Source organism: Heteronotia binoei, chromosome 21 (genome assembly GCF_032191835.1).
Source record: "Heteronotia binoei isolate CCM8104 ecotype False Entrance Well chromosome 21, APGP_CSIRO_Hbin_v1, whole genome shotgun sequence".
Lineage (NCBI taxonomy): Eukaryota > Metazoa > Chordata > Lepidosauria > Squamata > Gekkonidae > Heteronotia > Heteronotia binoei.
The window spans coordinates 114,648,024-114,663,522 of record NC_083243.1 but is presented as its reverse complement, the minus strand read 5'-3'; the positions used below and the strand labels follow the sequence as shown (position 1 = coordinate 114,663,522).

Genomic DNA, 15,499 nt, shown 5'->3' with positions numbered 1-15,499 from the left:
GTGACTGAAAGTAGGCTCACCCTAGCCTCTATCCTTAGCAAGCCAGTTTCCAAGCATAGTACTGCATTGGAAACGCAGGTTGGAAAGTGGAAAATGACTCTCAAGAATTTGGACTGAATTTTCTCAAGGGGATCAAAACTTGATAAGGATGGACCCAACATAGTTCCATAAGTGAGTTGGGGTATTGTTTTGGCCAAGTAGAATTTTAATGCAACTGGTATAAAATGCCCCCCTTTTGTGAGAAAAAACCTAATGGTGGCCTGGGTCGATTTGCGACCAGAATTGGCAGCATATTCGTGGTGAGCCTTCTTTGACCCTGAGGACTGAATCATGACCCCCAAATATTTGTAAATTGTTACCTGTTGTAGACTATGGCCATTTATATTCCATCTCCTTAGCCTGGGTTTTGGGCCAAAAGCCATTACTTTTGTTTTCTGATAATTAATCTCTAAGAGGTTATGATCACAATAAAGATCAAATTGAGCTAATGTCCTTCTAAGGCCTACTGGTGTTCTAGACAGCAAGATTGTGTCATCTGCAAAGAGTAAGGCTACCAGTTGCCTATCTGCCAGGAGGGGGGATGAGTATCGACTAGATGGAGGTTGCTGATCATAGCATTTATAAAGATGGCAAAAAGGGAAGAGGCCAGCACGCAGCCTTGCTTGACTCCTTTTAAAGTTGGAATAGGGTCAGTAAGGAGACCTTGCTTATTGCACCTGACCCTAATAGACGTGTTGGTATATAATGCCTGGATCAGGAATAAAAGTCTCCTGTCAGTTGAGGTGGCACTTAACAGCTGACTTTCGTATTCGAAAGATGCTGGAGGGGTGGACCAGAGAGGCTCGTCCCAGGGTTGATACGCAGAATCCTGTGTCTCCTTTGATTCTGCGGGGTATGAAAAGGTTTGGGATGTGGTGTGTGCTTCGTCATTTGAAGCATGTTTGTTTCATGCTGCATCTTTGTTAGCTTTCTTGGGGGCTCTTAGAGTAAGTGAGCTGGTGGCACAGCCTAGAAATGATGTTTCTGGTAAGGCTCTGTTGTTAAAGGATCTGCAGCTATTTGCGGGTAAGGCAGTCATCACTGTCCGTCGCTCTAAGACGGATCGGTTGCAGAAGGGTACGGTGCTCGAGTTGGGTAGTTGTTCAGAGCTTGACCTGTGTCCAGTTACTGCATTGGCTGCTTATTTGGCAGTTAGGGGGCCCATGGAGGGGTTTTTGTTTATACATTTGAATGGTAGACCGTTGATGAAGCATCAGTTTTGGGCAGTAACATCACGGGCCTTGGGTGAGTTGGGGTTGTCTGGGGTGCGGTTTGGGACCCACTCCTTTAGAATTGGGGCAGCCTCAACAGCGGCTGTCATGGGGTATCCTTCCACTTCCATTCAGAGATTGGACAGGTGGCGTTCCTCGGCGTATAAGGCTTATATGTGACTTTTTATTAGGCCGTGAGTGACTTGGTGTCTGTTTATTGTTGGTTCTGTTCTTGTTTAACTGTTTTTTCTCTTTACATGCTGTTGTTCCTGGCCAGAGGAGCCGAGTTCTCATATGCAGCCACAGTCAAGTGTTTTGGGCCGCTCATCAGGCTCAGAGAACTGCGGTTGGCTCTCAGCTGGGACTCAGCCAGCATGTGTGTATCGAATGGCGGGGGTGCCGGGGCCTGCTGCCTTTGTTGTTTAAAGATTGTGTGGGTCCTCCTCCTCAGGTTTTACTGTATTTTTCGGACCATAAGGCGCTCCGGACCATAGGACACACCTTCCTCCTGGGGGGCGATCCGCCTCCGATCCCGGCGCTTTCCCCGCGCCTGCCTGCCTGGCTCCAGCTTCTTCCAGCAAGCGCTGGGATCGCTCCACACTGCCCCCACCACAAACCCAGCGCTTTGCGAGCGCCGGCTGCGGAGAGGGCAGCGTGCTTCCTCCGTGCCTGTCTGCCTGGCTCCAGCTCTGACGCTTACAGCAAGTGCTAGGATTGCTCCCTCTGCCCTCCGATCCCAGCGCTTGCTTTAAGCATCAGAGCTGGAGCCAGGCAGACAGGAACGGAGAAAGCACGCTGCTCCTTCCACAGCCGGCTCTCGCGAAGCGCTGGGTTTGCAGAGGGGGCGGGTGCTGGAGCCAGGCAGACAGGCACGGAGGAAGCACACTGCCCTCTCCACAGCCGGCGCTTGCGAAGCACAAGGTTTGCGGTGGGGGCAGCGTGGAGCAATCCCAGCGCTTGCTGGAAGAAGCTGGAGCTAGGCAGGCAGGTGCGGGGGAAGCGCCGGGATCAGAGGCGGAGGCAACAGATTACCCCCCTCCCCTGGAGGAAGGTACCTTCGCTCCATAAGATGCACACACTTCCCCCCACACACTTTTTTTTGGGGGGGGAGTGCGTCTTATGGTCCGAAAAATACGGTAATTGTTCACCTGGGAGGTAACGATCTGGGACTCTTAAAGGGCAAGGCCTTAGTTTGGCAGGCCCGGGATGATTTCCAGCACATTCGGGAGCAATGGCCTGGGACCACCATAATTTGGTCAGCCATGCTGCCCTGCCTGGTGTGGCATTGTGCTTGGGACCCTGCAGCTATAGAAAGGGCCCGGTATAAAGCTAATAAGGAGATCAGGAAGGTGCTAGAAAAGGGGTTGGGCCACTATTTGCCCCATCCGGACATTTTGTTGAAATTTCCTGACCTCTACAGAGGAGATGGGGTCCATCTCTCGGAAAAGGGTAATATGCTTTTCCTGAGAGATTTGCAGCAAGGGTTGTGGGTGGCTTTGGGCCTCCCGGTGGGCGCTAAGCCCTAAGTAGAGACTTGGCCTTAGTAGTGGCAGGTTTTTTGGGTTTAGGGCATTATGCGGCTAGGGGAGGACTGTGAAGCATCCCCCTTTTGGGGAATTTGGGGTCTGGCATGATCAGCCTTCGGGTTTGAAGACTCGGGTTTGGAGAATGCAGACTGTCCGGGAGGCTCGGCTAGAGGGTGCCTTTCTGGTGAGACGTGCGTCTGGGTTTGGGCCCTCTGGTGCGTGCCTCCCTGCTGGGCCTGCCTGGAGGGAGCTGAGTAACACTCAGCTCCAGCTGGGGGGCTGGGACTCTTGCCCGTTAATGGCAGGGGAGCGGTCGCGGTGACCCCTGTCACTGGCCAGGCCGCTGGTGGAGTACCCTTGCTGTTTATTAGAATATTGAATAAAGTGGCACAATTTTATACCAATACTCTGTGTCTGATTCTTTATTCCATCCTTGGGGAGCAATGAGTAGGCACATTGATGAACACAAGTTATTGAGGAATACGCAGCATGGTTTCTGTAAGGGAAGATCTTGTCTCACTAAGCTGTTACAGTTCTTTGAGGGGGTGAACAAGCATGTGGACAAAGGGGACCCAATAGATGTTGTTTACCTTGACTTCAAGAAAGCTTTTGATAAAGTTCCTCATCAAAGGCTCCTTAGTAAGCTCGAGAGTCATTAATAGGAAGCAGAGAGTGAGTATAAATGGGCAGTCTTAGCAGTGGAAGATGGTAAGCAGTGGGGTGCCGCAGGGCTCAGTACTGGGTCCCATGCTCTTTAACTTGTTCATTAATGATCTGGATTTGGGAGTAAGCAGTGAAGTGGCCAAGTTTGCAGATGACACTAAATTGTTCAGGGTGGTGAGAACCAGAGAGGCACTCCAAAAGGATCTGTTGAGGCTGGGTGAGTGGGCGTCAACATGGCAGATGAGGTTCAATGTGGCCAAGTTCAAAGTAATGTACATTGGGGCCAAGAATCCCAGCTACAAATACAAGTTGATGGGTTGTGAACTGGCAGAGACTGACCAAGAGAGAGATTTTGGGGTCATGGTAGATAACTCACTGAAAATGTCAAGACAGTGTGTGATTGCAATAAAAAAGGCCAACACCATGCTGGGAATTATTAGGAATGGAATTGAAAACAAATCAGCCAGTATCATAATGCCCCTGTATAAATCGATGGTGTGGTCTCATTTGGAGTACTGTGTGCAATTCTGGTCACCGCACCTCAAAAAGGATATTATAGCATTGGGAAAAGTCCAGAAAAGGGCAACTAGAATGATTAAAGGTTTGGAACACTTTCCCTATGAAGAAAGGTTAAAATGCTTGGGGCTCTTTAGCTTGGAGAAACATTGACTGCAGGGTGACATGATAGAGGTTTACAAGATTATACATGGGATGGAGATAGTAGAGAAAGAAGTCCTTTTCTCCCTTTCTCACAATACAAGAACTCGTGGGCATTCGATGAAATTGCTGAGCAGTCAGGTTAAAATGGTTACAAGGATGTACTTGTTCACCCAATGGGTGATTAACATGTGGAATTCACTGCCACTGGAGGTGGTGGTGGCTACAAGCATAGCCAGCTTCAAGAGGGGATTGGATAAAAATATGGAGCAGAGGTGGCTATTAGCCAGAGTATGTGTGTGTATTGGCCACTGTGTGACACAGAGTGTTGGACTGGATGGGCCATTGGCCTGATCCAACATGGGTTCTCTTATGTTCTCACTTGACAGTCATTGACCTGTTGGAAGATGTAGCTTTTGCATACTCTAAAACACTAAAGGAACAGGGAATCTATGAACCTTAATTGGGCAGGAATTCCCCAGCCTTGTAATAATTGATGGCTTTGCTCCTTGCCACAGATATCCTCATTCATAACTGATGAGGACATACAGTGGACAGACTGGACTGTGGAAAGCAAATTGTGGCTGGCTCATATGTGAAGATGTTAAGGTTACCAGGTCCAACCAAGAAAATACCTGGGGACTTTGGGGGTGGAGCCAGGAGAGTTTTCCATTCCCTAAAATAAGTAAAAATACAGTAGTGCAGTTCCCCTGAACAGTCTTCATTTCCTCATTCCCCCGCAGCTGCAATTTCAGTAAATGAAAGTGACCACACACTCACAAACCAGACAAAATAAACAGAGTTTGCAAGCACGCACTTCTGTGATCTCACTGGGGCTTTACTCACAGGAGTGGCTGTATTTCTACCAACTTCTTCAGACTAACACAGGCAAATGAAAAGAGAGAGAGGTGGAGTTTGTTCCATCCCATAAACAGGTTCCTATACAAAGACTTCTGAAACAAATGCAAAACAAGCACAGAGACTATGCTCTCTCTCTCTCTCTCACACACACACACACTTATTGGCTCTGGCTCCTATACAAAGATGTCTGAAAGGAAAGCAAAACAAAGGGACTGTGCTCTCTCTCTCTCTCTCACTCACACACAAGTGGATCTGCTGCTGGTCTCTCCCAATGCAGCTTTCACTTCTGGCTCAAATTTAAAGGCACACACATATTTTAAAACACAAGGAGTTTGCAGGCTTCTAAACCTGCACAGATCTAAAGGCACATAGTTGCTGTTGGGGCGGGGCTTTCCCCACCAGCCAGCTGGCTGGGGGCAGGATGGAGCCTGCAAAACCAAGGATCCCCTGCTGGGACCTGGGGACTGTGCAAAACTACAAGAGAATTACGGAAGAGAGTGACAGGAGAAAACCCTAAGGTTCTGTGACAACCAGCCTTAGTAAAGGAAACCGGTGAAAAAATAAATGAATGAAAAAATTGTTATTATTCTATACACTCTCATATGAAAATACTACATTAACACACCCTGATGCACAGAACACCCATATAAGATGCAATGGAAGGACATAAATGAAACCATTTAAAGATATAGTCTTAATCCAATAGTTCCTCAGCTTCAAAGGAATCCTCGGTTCTGCAGTTCCTGAGGAAACCACATAGTAGTTCAATTCCTAAATGGTCCAATATGTCTTGTACACAGCAGTCTTGAACACAGCGACGAGGTAGTACTTCATATTCCCTCATTTCACTAGAAGCTTTTATCAGCTTTCAAACAATATATCAGATCATGGCAAGATTCCAACATTTTTGCACAAGAATTAAGTTGCAGTCTCCAAGGACCTGGGGACTGGCAAGCCTAGAAGAGACTGTCTCTGATACATATAGCCCAGGCCTTGTAGGGTATTAACGATAAGAACTGAAAAGCTAAGAGTTGAAAAGCTAACAATCAGGACAGCTGGCTCAGCTTAGGCTGAGTAGTAAATCCCAGCTCACCTCTTGCATTATGAGGCAGATATCAGCATTCAGCACTACTGAAATCATCTTCAGCGGCAGCCCCACATACAGCCTGTTAGTTAACCCTAGAGATTACCAATGTGTGAACATATGTTGACCCTCTTCTATCAATCAGGTTTTTGGCCCGTCTACATCAGTACTGTGTACTCTGACTAGCACTGGATTTCCAGGTTTAGAAAGCAACCCCCGCTACCTGAGATTTTTAAAATAGATATGCCAGGGATTGAATCTAGGACCTTTACAAAAAAAGAATAATAGCTACATAACAATACACAGTTGATAAAGTCTCTCCAAAAATGGTCATTCCATCTGGCCATGATGTAACTTTAATATTCCTGTTTTGTTTTCCTGTCCTCCCTCTCATTTTTCTTCCTTTTGTGGCATACTATACGCAATGTTATATATACTTTATATTAGCTTGATAGAAAGTCTGATTTTATTATTTCTATGGCATTTAGTAAAATTATAAATGCGTTATAAATAATAATAGAGGACAGTACGCTGATCCCTTTAATTGCTGTACAGAAGAAGGAATTTAGGCCTATACCTGGTGAAGTACATTGGTCTATAAGATGCCCAGTGGTCAGCAACCCTGCCACCATTTCCATCTGCTTACCAAGAGGAATTCTGTAGCATACACAGAAGTCATGCAGGGGTGTAGTCATTTTCAGCAGTGTGTTGCATAATGCTATTTTGAGCTCACTGGTGTATGGGGAAGTGATCTAGCTTATCTCAGAATGTGCTGATTTACATACATCTTTGTGGCATGATTTATGCATGCAAGCAGCCAAGCTCATGCTACTACATGTTGATCGACTGGCATACCATGAATCAGCTGAACTGTATTACACTTAAAAGGAGTGTGTCTGATACTGATTTCTTGCTGTTCTTAGAAATTAGTTTGTATTAGTTCATAATTGTGCTCCAGAGAAGAATAAATTGGTTTGCTTTATCATGTCACACTAATGTGTTTGTGTCGACCCTTTGTTTGTGAGCCGCCCTGAGCCTGCCTTTGGCAGGGAGAGCAGGATATAAATTAAATAAATAAATGTTACACATTGCAGGGAGAAAATTAAATTGGACATATTTGTGTTTCACTAAACTTGTAGCTTGCTTTTGATCATATGTGGCAGCTACATCTAAGATTACATGTAGCATTAACATAGTTTCTTGTTTAGATAAGTTTAGTACTTTTCTACTTCAGCTGTCCCTATTAGGGTTTGCAATGTCTCAGATGGTCCTGCATCTGGGGACATGTGATTTAGTTCTGTGACAATGCATGATGTCACTTCCAATGAGGAAGTGTGTTGTGCATCATTGTGGCACCAAATTGCCCATCATCTGCCCCCACCCTGTTGAGTGGTGAGGGGAGACAGGGGATCCATGGTGGGAGGCCTCCTGCTCCTTAGTTCCTACTATATTTATCTTACTTATCTTATCTTACTATCTTACTTTGCTTGACTCTGCTCCAAAGAGTTCAGAGCAGTATGCATGGTTCATCCTTCATTTTTGGCAACACATCAACCCTTTCAAGAAGGCTAGGCCAAAAGGTAGACTGACTCACTATCACCCAAAGCACTGAATAGAGTTTTGAACCCATCCTAGTGTAACCACTACCCCTAGCTGGTCCACTGTAAGCTCCTCCCTGTGTTATGTAGTAGCAAACTACTGTGGCAGCTGCAGCTAGTCTCATCTTCCTGTCAAAATGGATCTCTGTCCTCATCAGTACTCTTTTCTGTTTGTAGATAACCCTAAACCAGGCATGTCCAAATTCAAACAGGTTGTGATCTATTTTTCCCGGAAAAAAGTGCTGGTGATCTACCACCATGAAAATTAAGTTTCAAATTAGTTTTGAATTAGATTTTAACCCACCAAAGTTGGGTTCCACCGCCCCCTCCCCCCATTTACCATGCACCTTCTGTCATTTACTGGTAAGCAAAATAAGCAAAAACAAAACAGAGAGACGAAGATCCAGAAAGAACTGCGAACAGTTTTTCTTAAATTTTTATTGATATAACTTTCTTTAACTTCTTAATAACGTTCTTTAACTTTTATTTAGTAATTTGTGTTAAATGTAGGTCAAGTATTGATCCAGGCTGATCTTGCGCAATCTTTAAAACTTTGCTCTTGCTAATTAGTGAGACGTCTGAGCCTGCATTTCATCCACCAGCTTTTTGAAGTTGGGTAAATATTGCGTGAGGGCCAGTCTCAGGGAATCCTGGAGATGTTCATCTGTCATGTTGGAACGCTGTGTACTTTTTGTCATTTTCAGATGGGAAAACACAGATTCACACAAATAAGTTGAACCGAAACAGGAGTGTACAGCTTCACTACATCTTCTCAAGTTGGAAAATTTGTTTCTAGGCATTAGCTTCCAAAACGATTCTTGCTCAGCAAGGGTCTTGAGAAAAATGTCATTTTTAAGGGTTACTATTTCTTTTTCAAGAGATGCCTTGTTCAATTAGTAATTTTTACTGATGGCAGCTGCAGTTTCCTTGATGTCCATATCTACTTTGAATGGGTATGACAAGTACTCCACAATTTTTTCAATTCTTTGGAAGTCACATAATCTTTTTTTGAATTCCTGGATAACAGAGCAGATTTCTGTCACATACTTCTCATTCTGAAAAACATAATTTGGATATTGTCTCAGATGGTCCTGCATATTAGGAAAATGATCAAAAGTGTTGTTTGCAAGGTCAGTCATCATTAGCTCAAATATGCTCTTGTAGGATAAAACTGTACTCATCATCTCACCAATGCATTTGTTTTTACCTTGTAGTTCAATGTTAATATCACTTAGTTCACCTGTAAACTCAGCGAGAAATGCCAGATCACATAACCACTCCTCATCTTCCAACTCTGCTTTGTCATCTCCCCTCGCCTTCAAAAACCTTATTTCATTCAGCAAATCACGAAATCTTTGCAGAAATTTGTGCCTATTTAGCCACTTCACATCTGTGTGCAAAATGATTTCCGCTGCCCCTTCATCAAGAGTAAGATTGAAAAGCTGTCTTTGAAGTGATCTTCCACAAACTGAATTTACAATTTTGAAAGTGATGTCCATGACAGTCTTTGTATTGAGTCTCTTGTTTGCCAAAACTTGCTGGTGAATGATGCAGTGGTAAGAAAGGAAATCTGGAAAGTCATCATGCTGTCTACAGAGGCCTATGAAACCGTTAACCTCACCTGTCATTGCTCTTGCTCCATCAGTAGTGATGGAAACAAGTTTATGCAATGGAAGATTACACTTTGCACAAAAGAATGGAAAGAGCTGAATATTTCCTGACTGGTAGTTCTCCCTTTTAAAGGAATCATTCCAAGTAGTTCTTCTTTAACACTGAAGTCTTCAACAACCATCCGGATAAAGACTAGTAACTGGGCTATGTCTCTTACGTCTGTAGATTCATCCAGTTGGAGTGAGAAAGCAACACAAACTGAAACATCCTCCAACAATTGTTCAGTTGTGTCTCCACACATCTTTTCTATTCACCGCACAATGATGTTTATTAACAATTGTACATCTTGAACAGCAGCTATGATCTCTTTCCTATTCTTAAATCCTTCAAAAAAATTGTCTGCTGCTTCAAGAAAACAATCTTTTACAAATTCTCCTTCATTGAAAGGTTTGCATTTCTTTGAGATCAGGTTGCTGACCTTGAAGGATGCCATGGTTGCATTGACCGAATGTGACCTTGGCTTCACCATCAACTGTTGCTGTGCAGCCAATTTAGATTTCTTTGAGCTTTAGTTTACAAATTTCACTTTTGGGTGGAAAATCAGCATCAAACTTATTGCTATGCAGAGCCTTATAATGGCACTCCAGATTACCCTTTTTGGGCAAGGATACAATGGCGTTACAAAGTAGACAACAACACTTGTCTTTCACCATGATGAAGAAGTAGTCCATTTCCCATTCATCATGAAAGTGGTAGGTTTTGCTCTTCTTTGGAACAATCATCTTCATTATACTGGGGTGGCTGGGGTGCTAAGTTATCATACTGGCACCAATAATCAAATACCACCACACCAAACAATCATAAAAAAAACCCTAAACCAGCAAACCAGGAGAACAAGTGGGGCTGGTGATCTACCTCTGACCCCTCCATGATCTACTGGTAGATTGTGATCTACCTGTTGGACATACCTGCCCTAAACTATACTAGGCACTGTTCATAGGGGTGCACATGCTCAGGCTCAGAATTCAAATAAAAACATATTTAAAAGAGATGAAGAAGGGCATGCTTTTTGGGAAAAGATGACATTGTGCTTGCTAGATGAAAATAAAAGGAGGATTCAAAATAATTAAGACAGAATTAGACAAGACAATGCAAGATCTGTGTGTGACGATGCCTAAGCAGAGTTACACCTGACTTAGTCCTTAAAGAGAGTTAGTGTAACTTTGCTTAGGATGCCACAATGAGACCCATGCTCTCTGTAGAAGCTGTGGGAAACCTGGATTCAGACCAGGGCTACAATGTACTACGATGTCTGTGTAATGGTTTTCCCTGTGCCAATTTTGTGGTCTCAGTGTTTTCCCCCAGGGGGGGAAATATATGTGTGCCATGAGGTGCCTGAATATTTTTCCTGTAGGGCAAATAGCTGCAGGGATGCAGGTGGGGGTGAAATTGTGAAATGGCACAGGAGGGGTTCCATAGCCCTAATCAGAATAACACCCCCCCACCCCCAGGTATTATGTGCCGTATAAAAAAGCCCAAACAGTAGATGATCTATTCACAGATCTAGTTATCATATCTCCTTAAACCTTTGGAAGAAAAGGCCCTCTATCTAGTTGCAATGCTAACCTGAAGATAACGAAATTTAAAAATAAATGAATCAAAATCAAGATGGGAAAAGATGGGTTTTAATAACAGTTTTGGATACATTATGCAAGAAGAGAAATACATACATGGAACAGGCTTTCTTGGGAGGTGGTGGGCTCTCCTTCCTTGGAGTTTTTTAAACAAAGGCTAGATGGCCATCTGACAGCAATGATGATCCTGTGATTTTAGGGAAAGAGGGAGGGACGGTGGCGCAGTGGTAGAGCATCTGCTTGGGAAGCAGAAGGTCCCAGGTTCAATCCCCGGCATCTCCAAAAAAGGGTCCAGGCAAATAGGTGTGAAAAACCTCAGCTTGAGACCCTGGAGAGCCGCTGCCAGTCTGAGAAGACAATACTGACCTTGATGGACCGAGGGTCTGATTCGGTATAAGGCAGCTTCATATGATCATATGATCATAGGTGTTTGTGAATTTGCTGCATTGTGCAGAGGTTTGACTAGATGACCCTGGAGATCCCTTCCAACTCTTATGATTCTATGGAAGTCATGGAATTAGCATGAGGGAGTGGAAACTTAGTAAGACTGGTGTTGGATGGGGGACAGGCTCCCTGAGCCTGCTCCGGTGGGGAGGGCGGGATACAAATAAAATTTGTTGTTGTTGTTGTTGACTTGAGGGAGCAAGAAAGGAAATAAAGGGAAAGCTTCAGGGAAAGAAGCCCTGAACAATAGAGGAAGTCAGTGTAGAAAAACCCACATGAGCTGGGCTGGGAGACAGAACCCAGAAGAGAGCAACCAGGAAGATGAGTAGTTTTTTGTCTTTCCTAAACTGCTAAATTACCAGGGAGCATTAACTGAGGTTGCTTTGTGAGAGGACAGAATTTGAGACAAAAACACGACTCTCCAGAAGGCCACAAGCACCCACTCAGCCTCAAATTCTATCCTCTCACAAAGCACTACATTTCTTCACAAATTGTGAAACAAGGAACACAAATTGCCCTTGCAATTCAGTATATTTTGAATAATCTGTCAGACCTATTAAAGTGCATATCTTTGAACACAAATTGTGCATAGGTCATGCCATCAGAGAGGCCCCACTTGCAAATCATTTCAGACAGAAAGCACATGATGCTGAAGATTTAAGATGCAATGTTGTGTACAAATTCAATCCACACCCTTACAATAAACAAGAAGTTCAAAGAATTTTATTGCAACAGGAAGCAAAATTGATATACAGATTTCAAACTTTGGAACCTAATGAACTAAATCAAGAATTTGATCTGTCATGCTTTTTGTGAATAATTGATTAAATTTATGAGAGCCATTGCAATACATTAAAATTCATGTTAAAAATGATTTTTTTAAAAAAAAAAATTGTTCCATTATAAAAACACTTTCAGCAAGTGGTAAAATAGTGGATTATGCATCAGATGTAAACTATTGCACTGTTTTTATAATTGTGTTCATAGCATTTTGTATGCTTAATTTTTAAAACGATAAGATGGTATATAATGTTAAATAGGTATTTTATAAATGCTTTAGGTTGCATACTAATATTAGTTATATAGTAGATTTAAAAAGGAGTATAACATTAAAAGCAGTACACTAATGGCAATCACAGGTGTATACTATTTACTGCATGGCTTAAGGTTACAGAGCAATGAGCAAGGGGTGGATGCTTTCAATGCTGATATGGAAAGTAATTAACAGCAGTGTCCCGCAGATCATGTATAGATATTAGAGGAAGCCTGGGTGAATGATCAGCCTAGAAGGAATTCTGTAATTTAATTGTTTAAGCATATCCGGTCTGTGTAAGATATTTTGTGCACTTTTTAAAAAGATTAACACAGAGGAATGGTATTATGAATTCTGGCACTACTGGACCAGTCGAGCTCTATAAAGGAACATAAGTAGTCCCTAGAAGAAGGATTTTCATCCAAAACAGTTTCTATAATTGGACCAGTACTTCTGTTGGACTGATTTCAAAATATGCATCATTCTGGATCTTCTGCCTTATTTGGATAGATGTTGTTTACCTTGACTTCCAGAAAGCTTTTGATAAAGTTCCTCATCAAAGGCTCCTTAGAAAGCTTGAGAGTCATGGAGTAAAAGGACAGGTCCTCTTGTGGATCAAAACTGGCTGAGTAATAGGAAGCAGAGAGTGAGTATAAATGGGCAGTCTTCGCAGTGGAGGACGGTAAGCAGTGGGGTGCCGCAGGGCTCGGTACTGAGTCCCATGCTCTTTAACTTGTTCATAAATGATTTAGAGTTGGGAGTGAGCAGTGAAGTGACCAAGTTTGCGGATGACACTAAATTGTTCAGGGTGGTGAGAACCAGAGAGGATTGTGAGGAACTCCAAAGGGATCTGTTGAGGCTGGGTGACTGGACGTCAACGTGGCAGATGCGGTTCAATGTGGCCAAGTGCAAAGTAATGCACATTGGGGCCAAGAATCCCAGCTACAAATACAAGTTGATGGGGTGTGAATTGGCAGAAACTGACCAAGAGAGAGATCTTGGGGTCGTGGTAGATAACTCACTGAAAATGTCAAGACAGTGTGCGTTTGCAATAAAAAAGGCCAATGCCATGCTGGGAATTATTAGGAAGGGAATTGAAAACAAATCAGCCAGTATCATAATGCCCCTGTATAAATCGATGGTGCGGTCTCATTTGGAGTACTGTGTGCAGTTCTGGTCACCGCACCTCAAAAAGGATATTATAGCATTGGAGAAAGTCCAGAAAAGGGCAACTAGAATGATTAAAGGGCTGGAACACTTTCCCTATGAAGAAAGGTTGAAACGCTTGGGGCTCTTTAGCTTGAAGAAACGTCGACTGAGGGGTGACATGATAGAGGTTTACAAGATAATGCATGGGATGGAGAAAGTAGAGAAAGAAGTACTTTTCTCCCTTTCTCACAATACAAGAACTCGTGGGCATTCGATGAAATTGCTGAGCAGACAGGTTAAAATGGATAAAAGGAAGTATTTGTTCACCCAATGGGTGATTAACCTGTGGAATTCACTGCCACAGGAGGTGGTGGCAGCCACAAGCATAGGCACCTTCAAGAGGGGTTTAGATAAAAATATGGAGCAGAGATCCATCAGTGGCTATTAGCCACAGTGTGTGTATATATATATATAATTTTTTTTGCCACTGTGTGACACCGAGTGTTGGACTGGATGGGCCATTGGCCTGATCTAACATGGCTTCTCTTATTTTCTTATGGACAGTTGTTGCAACGAACTATGGATATGGCTTACCTACTGTATTCTTGTTGTCATTGTACATTATAATGATTTTTGTTATAAAGTATGAAATTTGGTGATATTTGGGGGGGATATTTTGCAAGCGGAGAGTTGATATATATTAGCAGCTTTTTTCCCTCTGTGGTCCTGATACTAGTAAGACTGTGAAATTGGCAAAAAGCATTTTATTGCTGTGGATTGGAACTCATAAAAACTTTGCCCGACTTTATCTATCTATCTATCTATCTATCTATCTATCTATCTATCTATCTATCTATCTATCTATCTATCTATCATCTATCTGTCTGTCTATCTACTTTCCATTTATATCCCACCCATTCCAAATGGACTCAGGGCAGCTAACAATCAAAATAAACCAACATCTCAGTTTCCGATATAGAACGATAGGACATAATAATTTACAATTTAAAACAAAATATTGGTGCTTTAAGTTTGTTATATTCTGTGCACATGGGGTTTTTTTTTGCACAACTCTTATGAATGTATTTGTAAATCATTAAACACTCCAGTTTTTTGTATTTTCATAATTTTATTGTAATTTGGATTACTTACACAGTTATTTTTGTCATGGGCCAGCTAGATAGGCACAAATCAGGGGACTGAATGCGTGGATGAGAAAGCAGTGCCAGGAGGAAGGGTTTAGGCACTGAGGAGGTTTCTGGGACAAGCCAAATCTGTACAAGAAAGATGGGCATCACTTGAACGAAAAGGAAACCAGGATGCTGGCAACTATTATCAAAAAGGTATCAGAGCAGCTTTTAAGCTAATCTCAGAGGAAAAGCTGACAGAAGCTGAGGAACCTCTTGTTTGGGACAAATCAGCCCAAAGAAATGATTATGTAAACACTCAAGGTAGTATTGATAGCGGCATAATAGAACTTGGGAGTAAGGACATGATGGTGACTAAGGGCTTTGTGCAGTGACTAAGGGGCTGAGGGAGGCAAGGGTTACTGGAGAAGGTAACACATTATAGGTGTCTCTATGCCAGTGCTAGAGGTCTCCAAGCCAGTGCCAATTTAGATATAGCATGTAAATCAGAAACATGGTGGAATGGGAAACTGCAGACAACATTTACTGTGTGAACCCATTTGCTTAAGACACAGTTAACAAACAACATATCTACCCACCTGTTTGGTGATCAAATGAGAGATAGTTTTCCTCAGTGGGTCCAAATAGTTCTGACCAAGAAGTCAGGGATTCACATAGCATCGGATTTGGCAGGAAAGTATTGTGGCTTACTGAGTCCAGCATCATCCTAAAATATGAAATAATAATATATTATTATTGGCATCTATTATGCACCACACTAGCATTCTATGTAAGGAAACACTACAAATACCTTTTTAAAAATGTTTCCTAGTAGCTGCAATGGTCATCAATAGTAGATAAC

At 42.9% G+C, this 15,499-nt stretch overlaps 1 protein-coding gene across 1 annotated transcript in view; it reads right to left on the bottom strand.

The window, feature by feature from the left end:
* ELF5 (E74 like ETS transcription factor 5) overlaps nt 1-15,499 on the bottom strand; it is a 47,728-nt gene that overhangs the window by 21,673 nt on the left and 10,556 nt on the right. Inside the window, exon 2 of the mRNA XM_060261980.1 lies at nt 15,237-15,364. Within this exon, the coding sequence (XP_060117963.1) occupies nt 15,237-15,363 (127 nt within the window). The 5' untranslated portion in view covers nt 15,364. The remainder of the gene's footprint in view (nt 1-15,236; nt 15,365-15,499) is intronic.